Here is a 12,438-nt window from a genome sequence, read left to right on the forward strand (position 1 = left end):
TCATGAAGATGAAAGTTGTTGTTTCCCCTGGGGTTTTTCAGTCATAAATAAGGCACAAATAATCAAAAAGAAAAAAAAAGGAGAAAAAAGAAAATTCTTGGTTTGGGAAGATAATTTACTTTTGTTAATTGTGTTAGGAAGGTTTTCCTGTGTACAACATTTATCAGTCACTACCATCTCTTCAGCATCTTTTATCTCGTAAATACGTTTAAATTTATTTCTTGGGGGGTGAGATACTGAAATGGGATCATATCTCTCAGCAGAGATCCGAGAGGGTTGTTATGAATACTAATGTGCTGTTTGTGTAGTTAAGTGTATGGTTCTAGCAGTGTGTAATGAGATTATTCCTGCTTTTTTTTTTCCTTTTTTGTTTTTAATATTGTAGGTTAACACATGTCACTTAGTAATCTTTATCTTATCAAAACCAAAATCTTTAATTTGAGGTATTTCAGGATGCGCTTATAATTTTATTCTTAAGCCGTAGGGTAAATGACATTTTAGAACTTTATTTTGAAAGTGCCTGTTCAGACAATATGTCTGTATTGAAAGTCTGCCTTATAGAAATACTCTGAAAAGTGTAGAGGTAGTGTCAATATCAAAATCATCTCAGGTTCTAGTTTCATTCATAGGGTGATGGCTGTGTATCTGTTTAGTTTAACCCTGCAGTGTTTTTCTAAAGCAATGACATAATGAAAAGAGCTGCTGTTGGAAGAGGAAAAGGAGTATCAGATGGTATGTCCCTAAGGAGTCTGGTGTACTTTAAAATTCAATAAAGCTTGTGATGAAAGATGTCCTTAAAGGAAGTTTTTTGTATTTAAAGGCATGCAAGTATTCGGTTTTCAGCAAGGCTTTCCAGACTGGATGTAATATGCTCCTCTAATGTATTGCACATTCTTCTAGTGTTGGGAAAGATTGCTTGCTGGTTTCTTAGCAAAATCCTATGAATTTAGCAGAAATTATGTGTGATTGGCTCAGATTATACACACGTCAATACACATGATTTATTTATTCTGAAGATCATCCTTGGTGCTTCAAAATCCCTTTTATGTTCCAAATGATCCTGTGGGGACTAAGTGTTGTCACTGACTTTTTTATGCCTGGAGAGAGCAATCCATTCATGGTTTCAGATCACTGATAGCAGAGGTTGCTGAAAGCAGATCCACCAGGTCCTTTGTAGCTCCTAGACCACTGACTTGTTCTTTCCATGTTTGATTTATGAACAGTGCTTTATTTGACAATCTCTGTTGCCTCCTTGTCAGGTCCAAGAGCTGCAGAGTCCACCCCGAGCCAGCCAGGTTGTGAAGGACTGTGTGAAAGCTTGCCTCAACTCCACCTATGAGTACATTTTCAACAACTGTCACGAGCTGTACAGTCGAGAGTACCAGACAGATCCTGTGAGTAGCTGATAAGCGGGCAGAAATTCAAGTTGCTGATTTTCTTTAAATAATAACGAGAATACTAATTCGTGTAGAAAGCCAACACAGACAAAATTATATGACTTGTTATCTTCTGAATGCAAAAACTTGTAATCAGCTAATGAACACTAATTAGTAAGTGGAGGATGATAATTATTTTACACTAATTATGATTCGTTTTGCTAGCTCAGCTATTTTATTTCAATTTGTGAAGGGAAGGTTTGATGGAGCTTTGAGTGAAAAAAGCCAATTAGAAAAGAATGTAGACTGTTCAAGAAGCTGTCTTTAGCATAGATAAACCTCATGTAGTGAAATTTTATCTCGGTTACTAGAACCCAGTGCCCTGCACTGGGTTTAGGAGGTACCTCTAGACACAAATTGTTTTCACATCCATGAGAGCTCTACTGGCCGCTCTGCAGTAATGCACGCACGATGTGTCAGCGTGGATGTAGTTGTTAACCTAGGTCCCTAAAAGGCAAGTATTTCAAACCAGCTTATAGCAAATGATGTCTGAGCAGATCTCCTGGAGCCTGTCCTGCTCTTGGCATGGTAAATAACAAAACAGGAATTACTTGGCTTTAAGGCTACCAGTAAGCAATATGGTTTGGCTTGTTACTGTGTTTTGCATTAGATCATGCAAGTTGACAGCAAGCATTAATAATTTTAAGCTCTTCAGAAAAAAGGGTCCATAGGGAATTAGTGTTTGAAGTTTCTATGGTGATCTACATTTGCCAGCTTTTTCTTTCCCCTTTAAATTTACACTGGTTCATCAATGGTTTCCTTCCCAGAACAAAAATCAGGACCTTCCTCCTGAGGAACAGGGCCCCAGCATCAGGAACCTGGATTTCTGGCCCAAGCTCATCACTTTGATAGTCTCCATCATAGAAGAGGACAAGAATTCTTATACCCCAGTCCTGAATCAGTAAGAATCTTCCTTGTTTTGTGTGTCTAATGCTAGTCTCTGTGTGCTCTGCTTTATTTGTTAAACTGCTTTCTGTCTCTTCTGTCACTTGTGTATTTATGGAAAGTACTTATCTTGTCTGTCTGTCTTTCTGTCTTATCTGTCTCTGTCTATATAAATAACTTTTTGATTGGGATGGAAGAGTTTCAAAAGGTTCAGTTACGATGGCGTTCAAGCTCAAACACCCTGATTATTACAATCCTGAACTCAGGGAGGCACCTGAAAATGGGGTGAGAGTTCTTTTGGTTTTTTCTCATGTTGAGCAGTCTGGGACACGCATTAATGCACACACATGGTGCTGTGCTAACACCGCCTTACGCTGTGATTTACTAATGTGCTGTCCATGCAGTGCTGGGAGCTTGCAGTGGGTGGGATTGGCACATTGGAAAGGAACTTGAAACTAGTCTGTTTAACTGGTGGATACTCCTCCAACAGTCCCACAGGGCAGGAGCTATCTAACAAAGTATTATACACAAAATGCTGGATTATGGCCTAACATGCTTTAACATGGCAATGACACCTGTATTCACAGGTCAGCGTAGTAACCTTAGAAAGAAAGACATATGGACAAGAAAGAGAAAAAAGCTGCAAGGGCACTGAGATCATGTTTCCAGAATTATTGTATGCTTCTCTTCTAGGAGAGACATCCAGGGCTTGGCTTTTTTTAATTGGAACGAGTCTCAATAGCAGTGTTGTTTTCAGGTTATTTAATCTGTGCCACAGAGTCCAGTTCATAATCTCCAAGGTCATTTATCTAGGGTGAAGGAAACGTTTGTAATGTTGAGCTTTTCAGCTTGTAGTTTAACTCAGAGCTGAATAAAGAAGAGAGAGCCTTTTGATCTGATACATGCCAAAGCCTTTCCCTAATGTCCACTTAGGTTTCCTCAGGAGCTTGCTGTTGGGAAGATCAGTGCAGAGGTGATGTGGAGTCTTTTTGCCCAGGATATGAAATATGCCATGGAAGGTAAGAGAATTCCTCCCTGCTTCCAGCTGACTTGTTGCTGATCTTTATTCTTAATTCATTTGGTGTAAATGAGGCTTAATGATGCACATTAGTAGCACCACTGTTCAGAGCAGGGATTTCTAGTGGTTTATTTGTGGACAGCTGCATAATGTGTGAAGGTTGAGGCTGAGATCTGCATGATCTCTAGACCTGTATGTCAGACTTTGTTGCAAGCTGGTTTTTGCCATCCTAGCTGATTTGAAATCAGTTCACTTTGGCAGCTTATTTGTGCAATGTACGATGATAGAAAGGGCTGGAGAAGTAGTGGGTTGTGCCATGGCTGTAGTTCCCTGGATAGTACAGCACAGACAGTCTAAGCCATTGGAAGAATCATACTGTTAGAACAAATCCTCCTTCTGGTATCTTCATTTTTATTTAATCTTGCATAATCCCACCCAACTCCTAGAAAAGGAGACATTTTCCTGTTTCTGAAAATGAGTTAGGCATACAGAGCCCAGCAAAGCCCTGGAAAGGAATTCTGCTGCCTGCAGTACGCTTCTGATGGTTGATTACAGTTTCTGAATTTATTTTTAGTTCTATAAATTCATTTGCACAATGTAATCATCTTACAAAGTTCAGAGAGCATCCAGCTCCCACCAGCTGTGCAGCTGTAGTAGCAATTGTTTTCCCAGTATTTTGCAGGGTCAGGCTTCATGATCATCTGTAAGCTGATACTGTGATAAACCAGATAAGTGCCGACAAGTAAGTGCAGATAAACCAGCCAGTGCTGCCTATGGCATGCTAGCTGCGTTCATATTCCAAAACCAAGTGGAGCTTTTGCTTTTGGTCAGTCACAAAATTACGCTTGATCCATTTGTCTCCAGTTTGATCTCAGGTCACTCCTAGAAGTGACAGCCTATTAAATGCTCATGTCAGACCGCTAGGAAAAACTGCTGTCAGTAAGAGAGTTTCCTGCAGCTTGTTCTTTGGGAACAGCCTGTGGGGTTGCTCTGTAAGCTAAGAAGTTTGACTCCATCTACTTCTTAGTCTTCGACAGTGCAACAGGAGTAGAGATTGTGCTGTGTGGGTACACCGTTTTCTAGCTCTAGGCTTGAATTCAGCAGGCTGCAGGTCTGGGTGAAGTGTTCTCATTTCTGTGTTAGGCACTTCTTATATATACTTGTACCCCACAGTTCCTTTATGTTGTGAGGTCGTGTTGATGTAAGAACAGACACTGGAAAGAAGGACCTACTATGTTGAAGAGTCTGTTTTATAGCGACTATCACCACTTGCTTGTGTGTTAGAGACAAGGCAACTGTGATAATTTCATGTTCACTTTTCCTAGAACTGTTTGCTCCTGCAAACCATTTTGGCTCCCCTTTCTGTTTTGTCCTTATTTACCCGTGTGCTCACTCTCAGGAATTTATAACGCAGTTTGCTCTTCTATATGTTGAAAGTGTTGTATCTTCCTCTTTTATGAGCAGCCACGAGAACTGGATCTTTCCAGATCTAGTTGCTGACTTTCCTAAGATTACTCTTCTCTGTTGCATCCAAAATGCAGCATACTGTTGTGTGAATTTGACTGTCAAAGGGGACAATTTTGTTCCTCTTTTAAATGGCTCTGTTTGATTGCCAAGGCCTTGGTTAGCTCTGCCTTCCAGGTTTTCTCTGCTCACATTTCATACCATGTCCCCTTTGGCTCTGGTGAACTTGGGTTCATTTTAGCTTTTCCTCATCCTTCTGGTCACTTGTTAGCTTCTTAAGACAAGACTTAAGACTGAATCCATGAGTTCACTAGCCCACAGCAAATACTTGCTGAGAGAGCAGCCTTGTTTAAAGTATTTTGTGGTGAGAAAAGCTGACACAGAGGCAGCTGATGGGCAGGGAAGGGTTTGCCTTTTGAATGAAAGATGAAAAACTGTGTAGTATATGTATTTGTACTCTAGCTGTGCAAGTCCTGCAGGAGGATTGAACAATAGTAGAGGTTGTGTTGATGTGTGTCTCTTCCAAATATATATTAAAGAATTCTCAGAGTGCAGAATTCTGTTTGATGTGAGCATGATTCCTCACTGCTTTGCTCTCAGAAATTTAGGAATATAACCTTTAGAACAAGCTATACAATAATTCGTTTACAGGCCTTAGTACATGTGTTTTAAATGCAGATGATTAGATTAGCTCTCTGCATTTATTTATTTATTTATTTATTTATTTATTTATTTATAATGAGGGGATAAAAGGGATTAAAGGAGGCAAATTAAGTCATGTGAAGGATGATGATTAGATCTGCTGTCCTCAGCTCTTGGCTCTGTCATTTCTTAGTTTGTGTAATAATCCTGGGTATGCTTCTGTTGTGCTCAAAAATCTGTATGCATCAGGAGCTCTCTGCAACAAAAGCTAATTGTTTTGTTGATATATGTGCATATGAACTCAGAGTATAACTCCTGCTTCTAACTTTCTTCATGGTGTTTTCCCTTATGTTTTGTTCCTAAGTTCTAGATAACATGAGCTCATTCACCTCACCAAGTGGTAAGTTTGTGCACCTTGGTAGAGTTTATAGTTGCAAGTAGGCAAAGGCTTTCGTCTGATACCCATAGTTCTAGTACTGTGTAAATAGTTGCTAATATTAGCGTTAGTCCCTTAGTTTTATGCCACTGGTGAGCAGATCTGCAAAGGTGACTCGGACGACCACACTGCTGCTGCAGAAATGGAGAGTCAAACACCTATTTTCTGTTTCAGCAGCTGGTAGCAGCAGTCACAGCAGCAGTGAGTTTGACTGCTGGAAGACGAGTGCATGGCAGACCTATCTTATGCCTTCATCACCCCTAAGGAGACTCAGCTTCTGAGACACAGCAAAAACTCCAGGATTTACCCTGCTTGTTTTTTTCTCTTTCTCCCGAAGCAGTAACAACTCAGGACACTGTGAACAGCAGACTGGCCCTTCCCTCCTTACTGTCGAGGCAGTATGCAATGAGGCATTGAGAAGTGTCCCTTGTTCCCCATCAACCTAAGAGAAAAACAGATAGGATACTCTTGTTGTGTGGCTCAGACTTGGCTGGCAAGATCATTCTACCCTGGAGTCACGCTAGTGTAGAGGATGTTTTTTCCAAGTCATACAGTTATCTCCACCTCTGGAACACTGACCAGTGCTGGATAGCCTCCTTCTGAGCCCACTGGTAACTGGGATTACTAGTTTCCTTGCTGTCATCTGTGAAATTCTGCAACCAGAAAACACAAATACCCTGAGCAAAGAGGGCTTCTGTTCTTTCTTTAGTAGAAGATAGTAATAGAAAATCAACATCATCCTTTACAGCAACGTTTAGTCTTAATTTGGACATATCAGCATTAGGAGAGTTGCAAATTGGAAGCATCTCTGGTAGGAAGAGAGACTGAGTAGAGCTGGCGAGCTGGATTGAAATAAATCATTCTGCCACATTCTCATTTCTAGTAAGGGGAGGGGAATCAGATGTACACACAGATGTCAGCTGTCTGAAGTGTTAATGCTTTGGCAGCCTCAGTACCTATTAGAGTTTATTTGCAGAAATTTGGTATTATTAGCTAGAAATTAACCCATGGAAAGTAGGCTAACAATTGAGAAAAAAAAATCCCATGGATTAAGGATGTGGTGGATTAAGGAAGTCCTGTTCTCTGCCTGAAAAACAGAACTAGACGTAACACTAGAAAGTGTGCTGCTAGGGAGTGGTTCCCTATTAATGCCTTAATAATATGGCCTCCGTGACCCTAGAAGCTCTTCTCTGGAGGAGGCTGTTTGCAGATGAAATCTGCTGAGGAAATGTGAGGGACTTAGAGAACTCTGTGGTCTTTGCAGGATAAAAACAGCAGCTGCTGCAAAATATCTGTGCCCTCTTCCACTGTTGCTGCCACTGAGCTCTTTAAAAGCCAGCAGGTGATAAAGCAGAACAGAAATGTGCTAAGACTGATGGCTTCTGTGCTCTACATTTTACTTTTATCCAAAATGGGTTTTCAGAGTACACCTCTGGCTGCTGTGTTTCCATGTCACCTTCAAATGCTCTTAAAGATACCCCTTCACAAAGAATGCGGGTGGTCAAACTGTGCAGGGACTATTGAAGGGGAAAGGCAGATGGAATGAGATGTTTGGGGTAAAGGGGCCTAGGGGCTTTGTTGGCTTTATTTGTCCTCCAGCATGTTTGAGCTCTTACAGTTCACTTTTGTCTTCTCTCTGTCACAAGCCCCACCTTTCTTCCGCATACGTAAAGTTCTCTTTTACGGTGGTAAGACTTCTCCTTCTTTCTTCTGCATTCCTGTAGTTTTATCCCCTTGGTGCCAAGCCTCTCCTTATCTGCTTTAGATGGCTAGGTAGTCCCAGTAGCAGTCCTTGGGCTTACGCTTCTGTGGCTGCTTTGCATCTTCCTTTTCTGTAACTTAATAGCCTTTTGAATGTCATAAGCCCCAGGAAAAGCTTTGCATTACTTGCTCTTAGTGCACTGCTTAATTTTGATGAAATCTGAGTTCTTTTTGCCTCCAAGCCAGACCTTCTGCAGGAGCAGTACTTTCCCCATGTGGAAACAGCACCTGGGTGTCAGCGTATGTCAAAGTTAACGAAGTTATAATTGTCCATTGATTTCCTTGCTGTCACAGGGAGCTAAGCCGGCATGGTTATTGCTGTGTTTGTTTCCAGTTTTGGATCTGCAGAGAGCTCTGCATTTTCTTCCTCAGTTATTGTGGAGGAAGATCAGCAGTTCAGAGAACTGGGTATTTCCATATACTTCCTTAGCACTCAAGAAAGATACTAGGTTTATTAATATATAACAGGAATGGACTTTCCTTGGCTCCAGTACAAGCAAATCCGCTGTGAAGAGCGGTGGATCACAGTACATGTGAAATAGTAGCACATGTAAAGTAATTTGTCCATCAAACCATCACCTCTGAGGACTGTGCCTCTTGGATAATGGGCATTTTAATTTCTTGAAAACAAAAGTTGGGTTTCTTTTTGAGATTGTATCTGTGTGGATCTACATGTTGAAGAAGGAAATCTGTATTACACTGTTAGAGGCTCGCAAACAACTCACTGAAGCGTTCCACTGAATGTTGGCAAGGGTTGCAGAATCGTTATCCATGTAAAGTTCATTGCTTCTTGTGTTGGATAATTCATAATTTATTTGGCCTTTCTTCTTGTACATGTTGTTGAAGCTGAGAGAGATGTGGAAGTTTTTTGATGGCTTGAAATTGTTGTGAGAATTCGTATTTACATGAAAATAGATTATGATATTGTAAGATAAGCTTGTTTGTCAGGTAGAAAGCTGGGGCCATTTGCGTCATTAGGATGTATCCTCTGCTGATGAATATCTGTAGCGTGTATCGCTCTTGTGTGCATATATCTACCCAGTTACTGGATACTTGTACTGAAGTCCTAGATTAAACTCATTCAAAAATGAGAAAAAGATTTCCATCTTTTAACATGTTTGGATCCTGTCTACACACCAGTAGTGCTGCGGCTGGAAAACTCCATCAGTAATGAAGTAACCCTATAAAAGGCAGAAAGATTAGTCTAATGTCAATTTTTTTTTTTTTTTTTGGGGGGGGGGGGGGGGGAAGTCTAACCCAAAATAATGTGTATTTAGTCTCATATCTCACACTGTAGCCGTGGACTAGGAGCTTGCTGCAGTACTAGATTGAACATAGCAGCCTTCCAGTATCTGAAGGAGGCCAATAGGGATTCTGGAGAGGGACTCTTCATTAGGGACTGTAGTGATAGGACAAGGGGTAACGGGTTAAAACTTAAACAGGGGAAGTTTAGATTGGATATAAGGAAGAAGTTCTTTACTGTGAGGGTGGTGAGGCACGGGAATGGGTTGCCCAGGGAGGTTGTGAATGCTCCATCCTTGGCAGTGTTTAGGGCCAGGTTGGACGAAGCCTTGGGTGAGATGGTTTAGTGTGAGGTGTCCCTGCCCATGGCAGGGGGGCTGGAACTGGATGATCTTAAGGTCCTTTCCAACCCCAACTATTCTATGATTCTATGAACAAATAAACCTGGCACAAAGTTTATTCATTTTTGTTGAAGTTTGGCAGAAGAAACAGATGGATATGGACAGGCAGCACTAGGGAGTGGCAGAATTGGACACCTGATAATTCAAGATCACAGTGCAGGCAAAAGTAAGCTGCTGAGTCCTCTTAGCATCATGGAAAAAGGGATTCTTTTTTCTTTTCAACGAGGATTTTGAAGGAAGGCAGTGCACTGGAAGGAGCTGCCTGTGTAAGCAAATGAGGGGTGCCTTGGAAGAAAGCGTAGAGAGTGTTCGGAATAACTTGAGTAGCTTAAAACCAGGGATTGTGGCCTCTTCAGAGGTGGGAATCAATTGCTGAATGATGGTAGTGTGGACGTAGGCTGTGAAAGGTCTTGGAAGCAAAGACATGGAGTATACATTTCTTGTGAAGAGAGAAAGGGGAGCAGTGGCCTAGAAGCATGAGTTCTGCAGAAACATGGGTCTGAATATGGCGAGTGCTTTAGCAGCAGACAAGTATGGGAAGGGTCATGTTGTGGATGTATGTGTGTTACACAGGGAGGAACAGCGTTGTCCCAGCATTGCCTGGGTACAAAACCATAATGAAACCTGGCCGGAGAAGAGGCTCAGCAGCAGGTAGGTATCCATGGGTCACTTCAGTGGAGCATGCTCAGGAAGGCAACACAAGTAAGAAAACTTTTGCCTTCTGGAAGAGAAGTCCCATGAATTTCTTCAAACTGGGGATCGGGGAAGGCTCCGGTTCCTGTGTAGTGTGTTTGAACTTGCTTGTGACTCGCACTGGCAAACTCTAAAGAGCTGGATGCTTTTTACTCTTGTCTTTTAGGGATGTAGTGTAACATGTTGATAATGACTTCTTTTATATCCAAGAATGAACAGATTTGCTCTCCTCGATTTATTTCCTGCAAAGGTGAAATCTGAACTGTCATATGTTAAATGCAAAGGCTGTCAGAATTTTCTATTTTTATTCCTTTGAAAACCAAAATCTTCAACAAATGGAAGTATTAATTAGAGGTACAGAAATAGACTCCAGAGCCTAAATGGTCAACCACCAAGAACCCCTGCCTGCTGCCACAATCCTGTCTTGTGAAGAATTTGTGTCTCTGTAGGTGCTTCACCTACAAAACCATTGCGTACTACAGACATCCTTTGTAAGACACTCCTGTAACTGATGCAGTGATAGGGGTAAATTCAGACCTAACTCTTTTTTTCTTTCCTTACAGAGCATGAGAAACACAGACTGTGTAAAAGTGCAGACTATATGAATCTACACTTCAAAGTGAAGTGGCTGTACAATGAATATGTTCGTGATCTGCCTGCCTTCAAGGGAAAAGTGCCTGAATATCCAGCGTGAGTGTGTTATGTCTTCTGTAGTAGATCCCCAAGATCTGTCTCCTTCTGTTACTTTGAGAGTAGCCATTTGGTTTTCTCCTACGGCTGCCTTCATGATACACCATTTCTTTACTCCTGTGTTTGTGTGCATGTTTGTCCCCTCTGGTGTTTGTGCCACTGTCCCTGTCACAGTTCAGTCCCTTACTGTACACTATCTCCCAAGATCTCAAAAGCTTTAGCAATGTCATGGACAGTCTTTAAACTACTTTGTGTCTACTCGGTGGGCTTTGGTCAATTCTTGAACAGCAGAACTTCCGGATGTAAGCTTACATTCTTTTGTTAATAGATACAGCTTTATCTGTATGTTCTGTATGTATGTCTCTGTGTGTGTATGAATGTCATATGTATACACACACAGTGGGATTTGTAAGTAAAGATAATGCTGAGGATTTTTTGTTTTTCTTTTTTATTTTAATTAAGACCAGGAAGGTTAATTGTAAAAATCAGGTAAGCTGTTGCTCTTAAGCTCTAAGCAATTGTTTGCGACTTTCATTTAACTTTAAGAGAGCAGCAGTAGATTTCAGACCTGAAAAAGGTTTATGAGCCCAATGTTGTCTGAGCAACCTGGAGGGAATATTGTAGCTAGAATCCCACGCTTTGCTTAAGGCAAGAGCTGGTGTGTTGTTTCTGACCAGTGTTTAATTGGTTTTCAGAGGCTTTCAGTGATGGTTGCTCCACATCTCCTTGAATCATTCTTTCCCCCTGTGCTTCACTGTTAACCTTCCCTTGGGTTTTGGAGGTTTAACACAATCCCCTTCTTCCCCCTCCAAATCTTTCCTGCTTTAGTTTGAGGTTGTTATCCTGTCCTGCCAGTGTGGGCATGAAGAACAACTTGTTTCTCTTTTACAAGAGTAAAATTCTTTTCTCATGTCCCTTCCCAGTCTTCTGCTGGTTCCCATTTGCTACCAGCTTTCCTTGTAAGTGAAATTTGCTTGCCTGTTTGCATCCTGTCTGTGTCTGGATATAAACCACCCAACTTAAGTAGTGATGTTTTGCCTAGACTTTGCCTTGAAGGCAGCGCTGCTGTTCTCACACTTTGGATTGGTAGCAGCCCTTTTTATTTTTCTTCAGGGGTATTGCTGGCTAGGGCTGCTTCCAGTGGGCCACAGACCATCCCCTAGGCACCCTCAACAGTCCTACCTATCTGTTCTTCCTGTCTGGTATATGGCTGTTCACTGAGGTCTAAATGCAGTACTTTGCACATGCCCCTCTTGAAAAAACAATCGTGTTGCTTGGACTGTGTTTCTGTATTGGCATTTTGAATTCTCTCTCCATCCTGTGGTGCATGCAGTCCCTCAAGTCTGGTGCTAGCTGCATACTAACAAGACTTGAGGCAGTTGGTGCAATTGGGCTATGGGCCTTGCTTAACAAATCAGGTCAGCAAGAGGCATTAGCTCAGCGAATAGGGTGCTGGAGTGACAGTCTCAGAAGCCCTGTTCTCTTTGCTGTGCCTCTGAGTCAGTGCCGTCTCAGGCAAGCTATCAGATACTCTTAATCTCTCTTTTCCTCCTGTGTAATCAGGATAATGATGCTTGGTTTCATTCTGCAGCCTTTTGCAGACTGTTCTGCTCTGCTGGCCTTTTTGGTAGAGCTTCAGTGCTCATGCACATGTGTAGCTGCTGGCTTTGTTACTTCACTCCTGTGTTTTAGTACAACAGCCACATTGTCAGACATGGGTGATGTTTATTTCAACCATAACCTTCACCTGTCAAGAAATAGCCCCCTCGT

General features: G+C 41.6%; 1 protein-coding gene across 9 annotated transcripts in view; it reads left to right on the forward strand.

The window, feature by feature from the left end:
• UNC13B (unc-13 homolog B) overlaps positions 1-12,438 on the forward strand; it is a 212,763-nt gene that overhangs the window by 159,009 nt on the left and 41,316 nt on the right. For all 9 annotated transcript variants that reach the window (XM_061477266.1, XM_061477269.1, XM_061477267.1 and 6 more), the window contains 4 exons: positions 1,260-1,394; positions 2,204-2,337; positions 3,255-3,340; positions 10,542-10,668. In XM_061477266.1, coding sequence (XP_061333250.1) covers positions 1,260-1,394; positions 2,204-2,337; positions 3,255-3,340; positions 10,542-10,668 — 482 coding nt within the window. The remainder of the gene's footprint in view (positions 1-1,259; positions 1,395-2,203; positions 2,338-3,254; positions 3,341-10,541; positions 10,669-12,438) is intronic.

This window comes from Pezoporus flaviventris, unplaced genomic scaffold (genome assembly GCF_033815535.1).
Source record: "Pezoporus flaviventris isolate CSIRO_AGI_PZ_B2104156 unplaced genomic scaffold, CSIRO_AGI_Pfla_v1 ptg000100l, whole genome shotgun sequence".
Taxonomy (NCBI): domain Eukaryota; kingdom Metazoa; phylum Chordata; class Aves; order Psittaciformes; family Psittacidae; genus Pezoporus; species Pezoporus flaviventris.